Consider the following 18951-nt stretch of genomic DNA (forward strand, 5'->3'; position numbering starts at 1 on the left):
CACTAAAAGTTTCTTTACATTTAATATGTAATCTATCTGTTCATGAATAAAACAATGAAACAGAAAGAAGATGCTATTAGAAAGTGAGCTGATATCTAAGCACTGTAGATGTGGAAATAATTGCGGTGTGGACATTTTCGTGCAACCAGAAACTTGTGTGAAAAAATAAAGCACGAAAATATTTTTTGCTTGCCATATCTGTTCCAGTAATTAATGTCTTGATTCCATGGAATTAAAAACACACATATCTCCTCTTACCACGCAGAGCGCATAGAAATTATCAATGCAAAAATATCCACTTTTACAGTACTCTGGATGCCAATTCCACACCTGGATATTATCAACCTATAGTCCTGTTTTTCATGGAGTTCCCTCCCTCCCCCCCCCCCCCCTCCAAAAAAAAAAAGGAAAAAACAACAACAACATGGAGAGGAAAACAGACCAAACATTCTGCACTGCTGTAGCGCATAAGCAGTCTGAAGAGTGTGTACAAAAGAAATGCATCCGCAGACGGTCAACTCACCGTTTCTTCCTGGACTGGTTTGACCATGTCCATTGGGTTGAACTCTCCAAGGTATTTGGCTCGCTGTTCGGGGGTCAGTTTCTTGAGGGCATTATGCTCCATTTTAATCCCCTTCTTTGTCTGAAAAGTAATCATTAAAGAAATTTTAAAAAAATAAAATTAAGTCATTATTAAAGCAATAAAATCATTAATTCTTCCCTTTGTGAATAATTGTGTGAGTTTGTGACTTGTCCAATATCATATGATGGAAAGAACTTCATGTTTTAAAGCTGTAGATATTCATCTATCAAATACACTTGTCTGTTGTCTGCTTCTTTCCACTTTACTCTCTCCCCTCCATTTCCATGCACATTTTTCTTTTCTTTTTTTCTACTTTTTTGGTTGTTCTTGTTCTGTTGTCTATACTATGCAGTGGATTTTAAAAAACATAACAAGTAGTTGTATGAGGGATGTATACATGTACTTGGAATACAGTACTGTACAAGTTTAAGTTTTTGTGTATGGAAATTTTCATGTATAGCTATACTTTATAATGTGTTGTACACCATAAGTTTCATGCTTGCAAGGGTCTATGGTAGTCATTTCATCGCAACTTCACCTTTCATGAAATATCTAAGAAAGGGTAACAAGTGACATACAAGTAAGTAATGTTTTTACTGCGTGATTCATCGAACACAAACAAGTCACCTGTTTTGCATTCAAAGTGCTGTACTCACAAGTTGTTAGTCTCAGATATTGCTGCATTATTTGTACATCATGGCTCACACAGCATGCTAGACAGACTTACAGTTACATAGTTACTATAGGTACATTGCGATGGCATGGCTGATTTTTTCTTTTCTTTAGAAATGAGAATTTGGAAGTTTGTTTTCATGCATTTTTATATGATATTTTCACAGTTTAATGGAAATTCATAAAAATTTGTGAAAGTTCAACCACTGCAAAAATTTCAGCTCGTACAGTAGTTTGATCTGCTGAGAATAAAAGCACATTTTGCTGCACATGAAAACATCTTGCTTTACACAACAGACATGTCGACAAAAATAGGCCTGAATTCTTTTCTGCTTGAAACAAAATACACCTACACAGCCTGTACACGTACGTCCAGACAAAAACACATCTCGAGAGTAAAATGATATGAAAAGGACTTCCTCTCATTGCAATGTTTAGTGTTTGATGAACAGAGGAGCCAGAAACAAATGTGGGAAGCCATGGAAAATCCTGGCCTTTGTTTGAGACCTGACCTTTACTATCTAGCCCCCTATTACACTTTTGATAATATACTACAGTGCACTCCCATTATAATGAAATGCTCGGGACCGGCAGTTTTCTTTCGTTACTTGTATAACCGAACAAATACAATTATATATAACGAAAACAAGGTAACCACGCATGTATCATACTTGGTTTGTTGAATAGTCATCATACACTGGAAAGCTATGTGAAATGGGATGGTACCTTTTTAATTTCGTTTGAATATTACATTTAGAATAGAAGATAAAGTTGTTTGTATTGTCACGCATGTATAGAAAATGACGGTTTAGGATTCGGTTACAGATCGCTATTCCAAAGGTTTGTTTCTTACTAAAGTTCGTTACTCCGAAGGCTCCTTATTCCGAAATTTCGCCATTCCCGGGATTCCGAAGGTTTGTTCATTTGAAGCTTCTCAATCACTCTTCCGAAGATTCATTATGAATTCCGAAGGTTCATAATTTAGATATGAATATATTACAATGTATTCGTTTTCCAAAGGTTCGTTGATCGGAAAACGAAATGAGGTTCACCATTCCTAAGGTTTGTAAATCAAGAAATGAGAAAGGATCACTATTCAAAAGGTTCATTGTTCTGAAGGTGTTTTAATCCGAAAATTGAATAAGGTTCAATATTCCGAAGGTGTGTTAATAAAACAAAAAATGAGAAAGGTTAGTTATTGAGAAGGTTCAGTTATCTTAAGACGATTATAAGGTTTGCAATTCCTAAGTTTTGTTAGTGAACTCACCTTTTTTCACTTTTGGATTAACGAAACTTTTTTTAATGTACTGATTAATGAATTTTTGGAATTCCTATCATTTTCGGACTAAAGAACCGTCGTAATAAGAACCATATTTCTTTGTCGGATTAATGAACCCTATTAATAACAAACCTTTAAAGTAACGCCAAAATGTTCATAATTACAAACCCTATTTAATTTCTGAACTAGCGGACATTTAGGTACGTGTATATCAGAATCTGTGTGTTTTGTAATAAAGAACCTTCGGAACAATAAAACAAACCTTATTTAATTTCAGATTATTGTATTAATACAATAACGCAAGTTCCCCTCGGAAACTGCATGACACACGGAGCAAGCACACAGTGATGTCAAGTGTTTGTCCATGCATAGACGCTAAATGCTTGTTCCGCTACGTATTTTTGGAAGCGATCCGCATTTCGTTATAATGGAGTACATTTCTTTTGTTTTTCTTTGTCAGTGGGGCTCAGAAAAGACTTCGTTATAATGAAAATTTCGCTATAACTGTGTTCGTTATAAGTGAATTTTGTACAATAGACTTTAATGCCAATAATTTGGGGACCAGAATTTTTACTTCGTTATAACGAAAGTTGGTTATAACCGTGTTCGTTGGAATGGGAGTGCACTGTAGTAAGAGGAGTTGCACAATTCATACAATGGAATAAACTTGTATTCACATTTACATCTTTATTTCAAGGAGGTTTGGCATTCTTTCAATCTTTCAATATCACTTTGCAGGTCAGTTCACCTGATGAGTAGCAGAGTCAGAATAATTTGAACTGCTGGATAAAAGAACTTAAGATAACTCCAGTGTTTAGATTCCTCCACAAAGGGCTGGATGTACATTGTAGCAAAACTGCTTTTAAATGCATTTACCAACAGTTTGCACATTTCTACAAATTTTCGCTCTCTTTATTGCCTGTTCTAATACATACAATACACATTGGTGCACTTCTGTGAATGCAATATTTGCGAGCATGTCAATGACAGCAAAAGTGACTAAAACAAAAAAGACCCCCCCCAAAAAAAAAAAAAAGAATAAAAAAGAAAAAGAAGCACTTCTTTGGCAATCATGGCTACATACTGACTTTGTATTTCTAACTGCAAATGCCGCCACATAGCAATCAAATTGTCTAGACAAAAGAAGCCATTTCACCATATTACGAAACTCATGACTGCCAAGCAACGTACACTACATGTGTGTAAGCTTACAAAGACAACAACAACAACAACAAAATCTCCAAGCGGTTGCAGCATACACATTAGCGGTTAATCACAGGAGCTTATCATTGGCCACTGGCAAACACAAGACTTATTGTCTCCTGCACGCTCCTCTTCTACACTGCGCAAAGCTTTTTTAACAGGCTTCCTCTTTGAAAAGCAGTGAGCAGTAATCTCTGCAACAGATGCAGTATTTCAGCTTTTAACAAACTAATCAATGTGTAGGGAAATTCTTAGACGGCAAATTCTCAGTACACCTACATACGGCCGGGGCACAGTCAAATAACTAGTTTGCAGTAAGCGGTATCATTATATGAGCTAGGCATGCAAATATAACGGTTAAATATGAATATTACGCTTTGAATTAATATCAAACATTCTGCAGAACAGAATAGTGGACCCTATCTAAAGGTTTGTTGTTATTGTTTTTGTTGTCTTTGACCTTGGAAAAATTCAATTCAAAATCAATTAACAAAAAAGAAGGTCCCAATGGTTATCAGGTGTACCTGCTAGAGTATACAACCCACAGTACACAAAGTATTCTGCATACAGGTATATTGTCCTCACAATGGTGCCAGAAGTCACACTTGGTGAGTACACTCCAGCTGTGTTCACCCATTGAGGATGATCGAGTACGGAGTATACTCAGGCAAGTGTCTATGGGAAATACGTGTTATAGCAAAATCAGCCTGTCCTCATTGGGTTAATGACAGCTCCGTGATATAGGACTTTGCAAGTAAGCAAGAGCACGTGTACAATGTATATGCCAGAGGAGAGTGGACTCACCGTTTCGCCGTGCTCCTGGACGAACGTCTCCAGCTGAGCCATGGCCTCGTCTGCCTCCTTCTCAGCCTCCTGCTGGAGTTCCTTGGCTGTGTCGACTTGCTTGATCAGGCCGTGACGCTCCTGGAGTGAGTAATGCAAGCAAGACATGCATACACAAACACACACACAGCAAGTAACTTAAAGCCCAGGTAGTATGGGGAAAAATGGGTAGTCAGAAGAAATTCGCTGCCCACTGGGGGCATTTGAAAACCAGGAATAGCACCCATTAGCCACAAGTCATCACATATATGTGTGCATCGAAACGTACGCTCATCAGTAGGCAATGCTTAACCCCACTCAAGATTCTTTGCCCTTGTGTATACTTTAACATCAAGATCTGTGATAAAACTGTACACAATTTGTTACGGGGGACTCTCAAATATATCCAAACCAGGTCCTCCTACCCATGCTACGAATCCCTACGATATGAGGTCTTTAAAAGTAACATTACGCCATTTCAGAAACTCACGTGACAATGCCCCCCTTCGCATTTAGCATTTGGGATCATCTTTATATTTGTTGTTGTTGCTGTTCTATGGTGTTTCCTGGAAGTTTCTTATAATAATAATGATGCATTCAGTTTTCACTTCAAAGATACTGAAGAGCAGTGGCAGATCCAGGGAGGAGTGCACGGGGCGCACACCCCATTTATTTTTTTGTTAAGACAAAAGAAATAAAAAGAAATAAAAAGAAAGAATTGGGGGAGGGATGCATGCGCCCTCCTTTAAGTTTGCAAAGGTGCCCCCTCTTCAAGGAATTCCTAGATCTGCCCTTGCTGAAGTGAAGACTCATCGTTTTCACTTTGAGGACCTGGTAGCATGGAGATGCCATGCAATGGGAAGGCTGGATGGCCCGTCGTGGATATACTCGGAAATCCCTGTAACGGATTGTGTAGAGCTTTTTATCACTGATCTGTATGTATCAAAGTACACACACAGTCAAAGAATCTCAACAGGGGTCAAATGTGACCAATGAGTGTACCATTTGATGCAGGTGTACACTGTATTAATTTGCAGATGGGTCATTCTATTCCAAGAGGCTGGTGCTTCTTGTGGTTTTCTACTGTACCCTGGTGGGCAGTGAATGGAGATCAATTCAACTGGGCTACCCTTCTTTCCCTTTGCTACCAGGTCTGAAACTTCAACACAAGCTATACACCTCTTCAAAACTCCTCTGTTTGCAAAAATGCATGTTGACTTGTTCATATGGCCATGAGCATGTGTCAAATTCAAATGCTCATCTGCTGGGATGTCTCTTTTGCATGATGTTTACCATACGAAGAACGATAGCTCTGATTACGTGCGAGTGATTTAAAGAACACTAGCGAACAGAAAAAGGGAGCACAAGTTACGTGTAGGGAAACTTTCAGGTGGTGACCAAAGTTGCAGAGTCCATCAAGGAGTTGTTGTTGAGTTGAGGCTGTGACAGAAAAAGCCATAGGAAGCATTCCATATTGACCTCAGTACCAGTTCCTTTATTGAGTTCTATTTTATGTTATTTTTTTTTTTTTTTTTTGGGGGGGGGGGGCTCATTCTTAGGTAAGAGGAAAGGAAATTTATATATTGGCTTCAAAAGTCATTTAGATGTTAAATCTGTCTCTTGCGGTCACAGTAAGGTTTCACTGCAAGGCTGAAAATTCGATACTAATGACTGGTGTGGCATGTATGTGGGCGATATAAACAGGAAGAGAGCATATTGACGCGTACCCTGTCCCATTTCTCTTTGCTGTCTTTGACGTGATCCCGAAGCTGTTTGATCTTCTTGTGTGTCTCCTCCTGGCTGGTCTTGATCTGGTGCTGGAGGCCTTGCACAATGAAAAGAGCCTTGAGGTGGAGAGGACAAAAACATGGAGTAATTGAAAATACTGCAGGTAAAAATAATGAAAAGATATATATTGTGCTGATTAAAAAGGGAGAGTCCAATCATTCGGAATCTCTTCCCTGTCTCTTCTTCATTCACAAAAGTTCAGTCAACATCGTTCCCTTATGATTCAAATACGTCTGCTTTTTGATATAAGATTCATGTCAACTGGGCAAAAAACACAGAAGGAAAAAAAAAACTGGTTTTGTAAGTGCTGACCTCCTTGCGGTACTGCTTGAAGGCTGAGGGAAGCTGCTCCGGGGGAACCTTGCTCCACCTCTCCTCATCCTCAATGGGGATCTTCTCCTCAAAGAGGACTTCATGCACCGGCTCCAGGTTAGACTTGTTCCTCACCGGACGCTTTGGCGTCCCAGTCTTTGTTCGCGAGCTGTCATCCAGGTCTAGCACAAACAAACAAAAAATAATAATAATAAAAACAAATACAAGCAGTTTGATACAGAGTGGATGACTTAGATGCATATCTTCCCCATCACAGCTTGCTGCTTTTGTTTTTTTTTTTTATTCTCCTTTCTTTTCATAATGTTGGATTAACAGAAAAATTGAGGCAAGTGAGAATATAGTTTTTCCAAACAGAAACAGTTCCAACAAGTCTGTGTACCTCATGGACATTACCAGTCAACAACTCTTCTCAAAAAAGGAAACCATGAACCCTCTTGCAACTCCTGCAGAAATCACTTTTGATCACTCTCTTTCTATACAGTATGTCCCCCAAAAAAATTATAATCGGATTTTCGCACTGATTACATCCAATATGATTAAACTGTCTAAATGCTACTTTAGGGTCTGAAAGTACAACATCTGAGGTCTATTTTGAAGAAAATCCCCTTCAATTTGGTCAAGTGGTCACAGAGAAAAGTGGATCGTTGTAATGTATGTCATAGGTCTGATTTTTCCAAGTTTAATAGCACTTGGACGCTCTTGGAACTGATGTATGAGCACAATGGACAAAACTTGGAGGAAAGGGATTCCTGACATGCTCTGCAAAACTCCTCATTTCTCTTTGATCATTGAAGCAAATCAGATGGGGTTTTCTGTAAGATGTGGGCCATGCAGTTATAGTTTCATACCTTGAAATTGCATTTGGATTGATTCACTATTTTCAATGTTATCATTGTGGAGAGTCCCATTGTAATTATTTCGGGGACATATTGTACGACATCAAATGATTACCAGTACTACAGATGCACAAGAAACTGCTGCCAAATGACTATAATGCTATTTAAACAGCCAATGAGACTGTTGTGCTACGTGGCACTTGATATTTCCATTGTCTGGACTCAAGTGATGTCAGTTGTCACATTCAAACCACGTAGTCATTCATCTACTAGTACTACCCTGACACAGCTGCATCCATTCATATAAAAGCTTCACATTATGATATGTCTACCTTCAATTAAAACAAGAATATATGACAGGGTCAAATCTTGAATCAAACCAATCCTTCCCAGGGGACATACAGCCGTTGGTCTCTTGGTAACTATGCCAACAAGTACATGTACTCATTGCACCTTTGGTGGCCATGGAAATAAATTCTTATTACAAACTGGGAGCAGGTGATTAAGTGGCACATCTTTTATTTTTCTCAAGGCAGTACAGGACTGAAAGTGATGACCGAAAATAAGTCCCAAAGATATCATCAGTAGAAAGTGCTCTGTGTGTGTCACAGCTACACCATACACCCCTACACCCAGTGTTTTACACGTACCTCAGATAGAATTGCACAAGTGAGGTTTATTCTATGTCTCAAACACTTCTAAAATACATGTTGCAGTTTTGCAACTTTTCATCCACACGTACTGCTATGAGGGAATACTTCAGAGCTGTGCGTTCATCTATCTTCACCTGGATAGGACTATCCCACTGTATACACACATTCCACCACTTGCTCTTAAATTTCCACATATTTGACACAGCCTGTAAACCCTACCTTTGTTGATAGTTTTTGGCGTGGGAGGTTCCAGGACTTTTGGTGTCTGCGGTGGCGTTGGCTTGGCTGGCTTGTCAATGGAAACATCGGTCGCTTGTCGACTGAGGGGTTCCTGCAAAAGAGAAGATATAAACTGGACAGTAACCTCACTGAATCCCTTAAAACCCATTGAAGACGAGTCCCGAGTATACTTGGGAAAGTGCCTATGGGAAATGCATGTTGTATTAAAATCAGCCCATTCTCAACAGGTAAATGGTCGACACTCCTAAGAAGTTTATGTCCTTGTGAAACTTGCATAAAGAGTTTAAAGTGAATCTGAAGGACTTTTTTTTCAATCTACTTCATGAAACATGAAGAATGAGTAGGGTATTAATAATTTACGAAAAAAAAAACAAACAGAAATGTGGTTCCTGAAATTAATTGTTTATGAAAGGGATGGTACAGTTTTGGTTGTGATGGGGTTTTAGGTTTCCAATGTTTCTTTTTTTTTATGATGAATTTTTGAGATAATGAGAAACCTCTTATAAAATATGAAAGAACATATAAATCTATGAGGAATACAACATTTATTCAATGAAAATAGGTTTTGAAATGGCTGAGATACAGGTAATATGGATATCTATAATAGCCATTTCCAATTTTCATCAGATAAACTTTGAATTCCTCTTGGAATTGTATGTTTTTTAATGTTTCATGAAGTGTTTTCTAAGTTCCTTGCAAAAAGTTAAAAGCTGAATCCCCACCTCAACCAATACTACACTATCTCTTTTAAATGTCTAAAGACACCTATCAGCTTACCTGTTTCCTAGTGGACTGTCTGCTGGACAAACTGCTCTTCAATTCCCGCTTTGAAATAAAAAATAGAAAAAAATAAAATGTAAGACAGGAAAAACTTCAAAATATAATGTTCCTCTGGGAAGGAAATTTTTGGAGAAAATTATGAACTTTTTACTGGTTTCAAGAGTGTATTTCTGATTTCATAATTGTGCTGCACATAAAGCGTACATAAAGTGTGTACTGCAGACAACAGGCATGGTCAGATTGTGACATAATGATGAACACATGTACAACACAAGAGCCGTGCGCTTCTGAGGCACCACCCGAAAACAGGTGGTGGACTGGTCACATGACAAAGATTGCAAAGTTCAAGTTTCTAGCGGTCACACTGGCAAACGATCAAGAAGTTTGGCAGGGGTGGGGAAAACTATTACCTCATTGGAATGGGAAGTTTTGCAAGAAGTCTGCGGGAAGTTTACAGTCACATTGGCAAAACTTCAAGATCTTCAAAAAACTCTCTTTCTTACTATAGGTCAGCCAAATCTTTTGCACCAGAAGTGCACATTACTGAAGATTTTACTTTTCCTCTCTCCCACTCTTTCTCTGGAGAACTAGGGGTATTTTATTTTCTTCCCACACTTTGAAAAGACAGCAAAATACACAAGTAGTGTCTCAGATACTCAAAATCTACAGTTGAAGGATAAGTCCACCTTCATATACATAAGGATTGAGAGAATGCAGCAATATTAGTAGAACACATCAGTGAAAGTTTGAGGAAAATCAGACAGTCCCTTCAAAAGTTATGAATTTTTGAAGTGTCTGCGCAGTCACTGCTGGATGAGAAGACCACTACAGTGTATGATGTCACATGCGTACAACGATATAAGGAAAATAAAAAGAGAAGTTCACAAAACTTTACTTTCTGAATAAAGTGCACATTTCTTCGACTTGTTACTAACATATATTAAGGGTAATTATTGTCCCTGCCTTCTGAAAGAGAGAAGTTGAGTGTTCTTTCGTTATGCGAGAAAAATGGAAATATGTTGAATTTTCATTATTCTTTCTTTATATCCTTGTACTCGTGTGACATCACAAGCCATAGTAGTCTTCTCATCCAGTCGTGACTGAGCAGAAACTTCAATAATTCATAACTTTTGAACGGATTGTCCGATTTTCCTCAAACTCTCACCGATGTGTTCTACTAATATTGCTGCATTTACTAAACCCACATGTCTATGAAGGTGAACTTGTCCTTTAAGCTACAGAAGCTACACATTGTACACTGTATATTTCTGGAGCAAAGGGTAAATTCTCTTGTCGGCTGGGTTATCATGTTATGTGCACATAGTAAAGGTAAGATATGATTCTGAAGTACACACAATACTGTACTGCATGGTTTGGGCATCTGCCACTTGAATACATTGTATTACACTTTGAATACATGGTATTACACTGTGACTTTTAAAAGTCACAGCAAGACTAGTACACTTCTATCATCAATATGATTGGTGTGCATAAATGGAAACAAGTTCTATGAGCAGTACCATCATCATTGGTCACACTCACATTTTTTTTTTTTGAATAAACAAACAAACAAACAAAAGTGTAGGAAGTGGCAAATTTACGGTGGTCTAATTGACTTGGTTGTTCATAAAGTAGATGAATGCGCACTCATGCAAGGCTGCATGGGTCAGGCCCATAAGTACCAATTATCTTCCCTATGCAATCTCACTAATGATTGATTGAGATTGTAATTATACACTTGTGCTGTACAACATTATACCTATTTTCTACGCATTCTATTAATAGTAAGCTGTGAAAAAAACAATACAAAATAATACTTTTCTGACTCATTTCCACCATCATTAAGACATATCATCAGGACAATTATTGCTGGTGCTGGCAATGTTTTCTTCATAAATCTAGCTGAAAGTGCAATCACAGCATGACATAAGAACAGAATGTGAGTGTGAGAGAGTGCATGAGAGTTGCTATAGAGATTCACTTTAAAGATTAAATCCATATTATAATCTTCATAGAGTGAGCTCAGCAGCAATTCAAGATTGGACAACAGTGATCTTTCTTGAGATACATTGTAACTATGCAGGGATAAAAATAATAAAGTTTTGTATTTAATCCTTGAAATGACATTAGTGATAAAGCTTCTAAAACAAAGAAACTGATACAATGTATACTAAGAAACAAGTCACCATAAGTAACTTGCAGATACTGTATAATCATACACTTCAGTTTCTACTTCATAGAAAAGGCCAATATCAATTTTGCTACTCTATTACCTTTTATTTCCTGTTATCTAATGAAAATAATGTATTCAGGTGGTATCATCATTATAAACCATGATTTGTCTTTTTGTTCTCTTTTTTTTTTTTTTGTCCCGGATATAGAGCCATCCACTCATTGCAGTTGATTGAAATAAAAAATGGTAAAAATCCAAGCAATAATGGGGCTAAAATGGATGTCACTTTTACATTTGTATGTTTTCAGTTTCATACTGTAATTGTATCAACAAGAAATCAAGAATAGAGCTTCATTCAATAACTAGGATTTTTTTCTTTTATTGAAGCTTATTTTCTTTATTATGGACTGCAGTTCTGTCTTTCCATATCATTTTCATAAGAATCAATCTCATTTTTGGAGATCCTCGGACCAAACTTTGCATCCTTGCTCTCATTTTCTCTATCAAGAGTTATAGCAATCTATAAAATTCCAAACTAGATAAAGAGATATTTGTGCATAATGTTTTTATACTGCTGTGGTGAGTGAAACGCAACTGATACGCACCTCAAAAAGGCATCAAAAAAGACATAAAACTGTTGCAACTCAGTACATGTACATTTAATCCACACACATGTAGCCTTCATATATTACATGCTAAAGACTCCACCCCTTCCCAAAAATTTACATCCATAGCATGAAGCAAGGTTGAAGTACTTGACATGCAATGTACAGTGTATATAATATCAGGCAATCCAACTTCCATGATAAATTTATCTTGATAAAGCAATATTTTGTGCAACATATATTTTATGAAACACACACCACTAAAATGAAGTGATTTATATCATATTACATCTAGTGTGACATAGTGCTTCACGCCATACCAACAGTCTTCTTTCACTGCAAACGACAGGAAGCGATGCCCCCCAGGCACCACCCAGACTTACGTCATCCCCAAGGGATTCCATCTCCCAACCCGGTTCCCTGGGCTGGGAGAGGGGGGTCGCATTGCTAGCCACCTCCGTCATCTCAAACTCTGACTCCCGCTCCAAATACTACGACGCACATGAAGCATTTGGGTGGGGGGGGGGGGGGGGTAATGAAGGCATGCAAAGGTAACATAACATGCACCAAGAATATTCAATACAGACTAATTAAGAGCATTTAATTTTCATCACACTACACCAGAAATATGAAGTACTCATCTGTTTTTCTTTTCAGGACCAATCAAGTGATTAGACAATTTGTCTTAGCATTTTCAACCATGGTCTGTATGCACTCACTCAGTAAGAAGCCCGATCAAGAATGGTTGCCTCTGATTTGAATTTGGTTCCCATATCAGGAAATGAATGTTATTGCTACATGGCTTATTTTCCCTAAAAAAACAAACTGACAAGTAGATAATTTTTTTTTCCACAAAGCCAGAAACCCCCCCCCCCCAAAAAAAAAAAAACAACAACAACAACAACAAATCAATATTCATTGATCCAGCGTTTTTCCTTGAACTTATGACACAAGTCATGGATCATACCTGTAATTTACAGCATTGTAGAATCATTTTATTTTAAAACACAATAAGTATAATTCTCTACCTAAATTCTATACATAGCATATAAACCTTGAGAACCTGATATTCAACTTTAAATGCAAAGTGTATTTGGTTTTTACAAATTCTCTGTGGAATACCACAAACAATATTTAATTGAGCAACAAACTTGGAGGTGGTCCACAGTGATGGGACGTAACAGGATATATTTGTAAACATGTATGTAGGCTAGCCAAACAAGACGCAATAAGAACGGTGTCTGATAGCTGCGTGTTCACTGGAGCATGGATTGGAATAAAAAAAGACTAGAATATGGAAGGGGAAAAAAGGAAAACATCCAACCTACCCACAGCGCGCTACGTTTTGGGAAAACGGGCATGTCGTGGCTGCCGAGAAAAAGGTGTAAACAAAGCATAACAACTTAGGACTTCATGTGGCAATGCTCACATAGTCATGACAATGGGTATAATTCAAGATGTAGAGTGTTTACCCAACTATTAACCCGCTGAGAACAAGCCCAGAGTATACTCAGGCAGGTGTCTATGGGAAATGCGTGTTGTAGCAAAATCAAACCGTCCTCAACGGGTTAAAAGACTCACCCCAGAAGATTTTCTGCTGACACTCTTTGATAAATCTCGCTCGTCCTCTGAGTCTGAGGCCCAGGTTTTTGGCTGGTTCAAAGCTTCCTCCTGTCAAAAAAAAAAAGAAAAAAAAAAGAAGAAAGAAAGACGAAAACATAAGTCAAAACAAAAACATAAGAAAAGATAACACTGATTTCCAAGGAATGAATTGATGCTGAACGTTTACTTTCAGAGTGACTTTACAGACTTATGATGCGGAGACTTTGAGATTACAATTGTCTTCTTGTAAGACACAATACAAAAACAAAAGTGATTTTTAACATGACAGAAAGAGTGTATCTCATGAACAGAACCACAAATTGACCTGAAGACAATCAAACTCTAGGACCAATATCCCGAATGAAATATTTCCTGAACATAGCATTTTCATCTTTGCAGGACTAGAACATGATCAGTACTACACCATGTATATTGATATATAAACTGTACATGGTATATATTGGGATTATCATGGTATATGTACATGGTTTTAATTTATACCATGTATATATGGACTCACTGAAAAACAGCCCTGAGGCTGATAGTGGGTTTTTTTAAACCGTATTGAAATAAAACAAACAAACAAACAAAACTATCAAATTTAATTTCTCAATTGGTGTAAAATGGAATTCAGAAGAGCCAAATGCTTTCTGTATCTTGCAACACATTTTCTCTATCTAAATTTTGATTGCTTGCAGTTGATACGGTCATTTTAGAGGAAACCATGAATTATTAGTTTGCACTCTGCCCATGCTAATTGCATCATAAACTGCCTTTTGATAGCAAATATACTGTTAAATACATTGCTTTTGTCACCATATAAAATCTATATCAATGTACAGATTGTATGTAAAACTGCATGCACAACAAGAAAGCAAAATTGTGTAGAAAGTCACCAAAAAGCAGTAAAAGAGAATGAAAAAAAGAAACAAAATAAAGGCATAAAGACAGACAAAAAATATTCTTACACACATCCAATACTTTGTTGCTGTTGTTTTCTTTTCTTTTTGCTGTTATGTTTTCTAATATGAGCATGTTTTACCTGTCTACAATAACGCAGATAAGAAATCTGTAAAGTGCTTCAATACTGGTATTAAAACAGAAACGACCTCATGACAACACTCATATCAAAGCTCTGTGGTACAAGCACCCACGAGGAGCAATTGGGCCTAAAGTACACTTATAGATCCTTATCTTGCAATGATTATCAAAGCCAAAGTATATCTTCTTCAAACAAATTAATGACATACCTGATGAGAAAAAAAAATTTTGTATTAGAGCAATGGGTCTCTGAGAAATAGGATACAGGTAGGACATTATTTTTGTTCAATGTTTGTTTGTTTGTTTTTTTTAGTGTGTGTGAATGTGCTATCATAATATACGCATAGGCAAGGCTCGACACTAACGGTGGCCTGGTGGCCCGGGGCCACCAAAAAAGAAAGTCGGGCCACCCAATTTCAAAAAAGGACAAATTTGGTGGCCCACCTTGGGCCACCAAAATTTTTTGAAAAGTATGTCAGTAAATTCGTAACTTTTTGCGCCGGAAATTAGCAGTTAGATTTGTTTAAAGGATGGATGAAAAGGACTGAATGAGTGCCTGTGAGTGAGTGTTGCGAGTTTGTTAAGGTTTATTTATGAGTAGATATGTCAAACTTACAATTCTTACTATGATAAAACTTAAGTATTTGACTCATTAAAAAAAAAGGACTTTTAATGTTTTTTATTGTGTGTTATTTCGGGCCACCAAATTTTTCTCTCGGGCCACCAAAAATATGAAATTGAGGATTTTGGTGGCCCCATCGGGCCATCAAACAAAAAAGTTAGTGTAGAGCCCTGGCATAGGTTTCATTGGAGTAAGATGCCCAGCAATATATTGCAAAACAAGTGGCACATATTTTACAGTGGGCAAATATCCATTTTGTCCATAATATTTATGGGTTTTCTGCAAAGGAAATTTGACTGCAAAGGCAGCACAGGCAGCACAATCATACGCTCTATCGATAGTAGCAGTAAACGGCGACTGATATGCCTCCGCCATAATGCATGGTTCTCCTAATAGGTCTATAGTACAATGTCTTGACAATGTGTGATGACAGTTTCAAACAATTGGCAAAATATTAAAATGACAGGTTTGACACAAATGTGCTGAATGTTCACTTTCCTAGAACTAGGTTCAATTGGATGAATGATTAAAATGTCAGAGTGCAGGTATTTGGGGAACTGATGATTTTTACTTGACTTTTGACCCTTTTATAAGTTTATACATTGAGTAATTTTTCAAGGTATTGAGAAAAAGTATAATTTCAGTATCAAACGGGAAAATAGCATTATCTAAACCTGGCCTTTGACCTTTGACCTCACAGTTCCAAAGAGAAACACTGTTAGGTTGAACATGCATGAATATGTAAGTTTCATGATGATACCTTGAGTTACTTTTGAGATATGGAGGAAAAAGTGCAATTCAGCACTTTCACTTGACCTTTGACATTTTGACCTTTGACCTTTTGGCAAGAAACCTCCCACAGAATATATATTGGGTAATACATGTATACATCAAGTTAAAAAAAAAAACAACCTTCATTCATTGCATAAATATATGGAAAGTAGTGATATTTTGAGAAGTTGACCTTGACCTTTGACCCCCTGACCTTTGACCCATGACCCCAAACTTCTCTAGATAATCACTGCCCATCGGTACAAGCATATATACTAAGTTCCATGAAGATACCTTGAACCATTTGCGAGATATGGAGAAAAACATGAAATTTCAATTTTTTTTTCACAAAATAACCTGTGACCTTTGACCTTTGACCCTGTGACCCTAAAATCCACACAAAGTATTATCCCCCAAGGATATACCCTCATACCAAGTTTGATGTAAAACCACCACACGGTTCTTGAGATATCGACAAAAACAAAACGGGACGGACGTACGGACGTACGGACGAACGGACGGACGACCCGAAAACATAATGCCTCCGGCCACTTCGTTGCGGAGGCATAAAAATTAAATAGACAATAAACATAGGGTCTGGAAGGTTATGCCAATACAACATTTTTTTTTTTTTTTTTTTTTTTTTTTGGGGGGGGGGGGGGGGAGTACATGTAAGTTTACAACCAAAGGTTAAGTCTTAAGAAAACAAATCTAAATGGGATATGAAGAGTGGTGCTTTCTGAGTGGGGGTGAATTAACCCGTTGACGATGAGTCCTGAGTATACACGAACAAGTATCTATGGGCAATGCATGTTGTAGGAAAATTAGCCCGTCCTCAACAGGTTAAAGGATCTCATGTACACTAAAAAAAAATCAGCCAGAAAAGTTTCACAATTTGTGTACATTTGTACGTCAATTTTCTATAACAATGTTTACACCTGCTACCAGTCTTTCCCAGAAAGTTCTTTTACACCAAATAAATTGCTAGTATAAGTGAAACATGTTTAATCATGTATTTCACTATAGCTGAAAGCTGAAAAGTCTCCAGCACGCTCTCTTTGGATCAACAACTATAATCATTATTGTCATTATCTAAATCATTATTATTATCATTATTATTATTATTATTATTATTATTAATATTATTATTATTATTATTGTTATTATTATTATTATTATTATTATTATTATTATTATTATCATTGTTATTAATTAGTTAATCAATTAATTAATTAATTTATTTATTTATTTACCTATTTATCTATTTATTTATTTGTTTGGTATTTCAGACATGTGTACATGGGCAAACACAAAACACATGTGATTCAGTATAACTACAGTAAAATAACACAAATCATAACACAGAGAGAAAGTACAAATGAGAAAAAAAAAAACTAGATTGTGACACAGAAAACTGGGCTGTATAGGGTTGTACTTGTCATAATAACTATGCACTTTTACTGTTTTGATTTGTATTAGCCTTTGCACTATCTGATTCACAGTGTAATAACTATGAATACATTTTCTATGCAAAGGAACCTCCATCAAGTTTATTGGCTACACAGCATAAATGTGTAGTTCTACAAATATAGTCCGAGACAAAGGTGTAGTTAAACTGTGCATCTTTTTTTTAATGATTGAATGAGCCGTTCTCTGCCCTTCTGTAAACATGACTCTTAGTCATAATAAAACTAAGATCAAAATAATGTTTTCCTCTTTTTTAATGTCTCCAGTGTTTGCACTTGTGAACATGCAAGGTCTCTCTCTCAAGTGCTGTTTTGACAGCAGTGTGTTATAAATGACTGTTGATATAGTTACAGTGGTAAACACAATAAACTCTACTTGGCAACCATGCTCTTGTTGATTCCTTGAAAACTGTGAGGAGACATTTATTTGAAGCTGAAATTTCTGATTAAATCTAGCAAAGACTAAAAATGTCTGCTGGGAGGTATCCACAACTGTATACAAGTGAGATATGTTCTGAGTGCAGATCATGGTAAACATACATCTATATATTCACAGCTTTGTATATATTGTACACTTAAGCACTACACTTGAATACTCATTGTTTGACATGAAAAATGAGACAAAAATCTACATATGAAGTAATAAAGATGATAATATAAAACTAGTGTAGTGACCAATTCATGACTACATGGTATAGTTCCACATTATCCAGAGATGATGTCCCTTTGAGGATGCAACTTCAATTTTTACCTTTGCTAATAAGCAGCCAACAAAAGTTACATATAACAATGCACCAACAATTGTATAGCACAGAATGCGCTACTTCAGTCAATTACAAAATCCTATTGCACAATTACTTCACATACAAATTGGATCAACTTCAAACAGATTTATTCCATAGGGGTACTGTAAAAAAAAATAAAAAAAAAAAGCTCTGTTATGCTACGATCTGTAATGCTATTAAAGTGAAGTTCTGTAGTTTTATGAATTGTATTTGTCACTGCTGAGCACTGTAAACTTTTTTTTATTAGATGCTGTGATACTTATTGTGAGCAGCATGTATTGAATATATTTTAGTATCGTAATTATTCTTATCATTATGATTACTATCATCATTGTACTATCATCAAAACATCAAATCATACAGACATCAAACTTGTGGATCGATTTTGCATGACAAATATTGTAAGTAAGTCCAGAATAACCTTACAGACATGTACAATGTATGCACAAAATGTAGCTCCACTTCCTTTCTTTAAAAATGTAATGCAGATGTTATTAGTCATAATACAAACCTGGGACTTTGAGATGGAAAATAATAATTCCTGGAGTTCTACTGCTACGGACATTGTCGTTTGAAGGGTACGTACCCCTAGAAAGCAAAGTGGGGTTATTTGGTCTGCAAAGTATGCTCTGTACAAACTCTGGAGCAGCCACAGAATCTGCTATGATGATGTCATAATAGCACCAACGTCATGTGA

The 18951-nt window shown here is 36.8% G+C and overlaps 1 protein-coding gene across 1 annotated transcript in view; it reads right to left on the bottom strand.

Moving 5' to 3' along the window:
* LOC140237414 (uncharacterized) overlaps window positions 1-18951 on the bottom strand; it is a 144561-nt gene that overhangs the window by 81940 nt on the left and 43670 nt on the right. Inside the window, exons 12-19 of the mRNA XM_072317334.1 lie at window positions 13549-13638; window positions 12351-12458; window positions 9187-9234; window positions 8389-8500; window positions 6660-6841; window positions 6287-6403; window positions 4542-4661; window positions 524-643 (exon numbers count right to left, since the gene is read on the bottom strand). Coding sequence (XP_072173435.1) covers window positions 524-643; window positions 4542-4661; window positions 6287-6403; window positions 6660-6841; window positions 8389-8500; window positions 9187-9234; window positions 12351-12458; window positions 13549-13638 — 897 coding nt within the window. The remainder of the gene's footprint in view (window positions 1-523; window positions 644-4541; window positions 4662-6286; window positions 6404-6659; window positions 6842-8388; window positions 8501-9186; window positions 9235-12350; window positions 12459-13548; window positions 13639-18951) is intronic.

The sequence above is a fragment of the Diadema setosum genome, chromosome 14 (genome assembly GCF_964275005.1).
Source record: "Diadema setosum chromosome 14, eeDiaSeto1, whole genome shotgun sequence".
Lineage (NCBI taxonomy): Eukaryota > Metazoa > Echinodermata > Echinoidea > Diadematoida > Diadematidae > Diadema > Diadema setosum.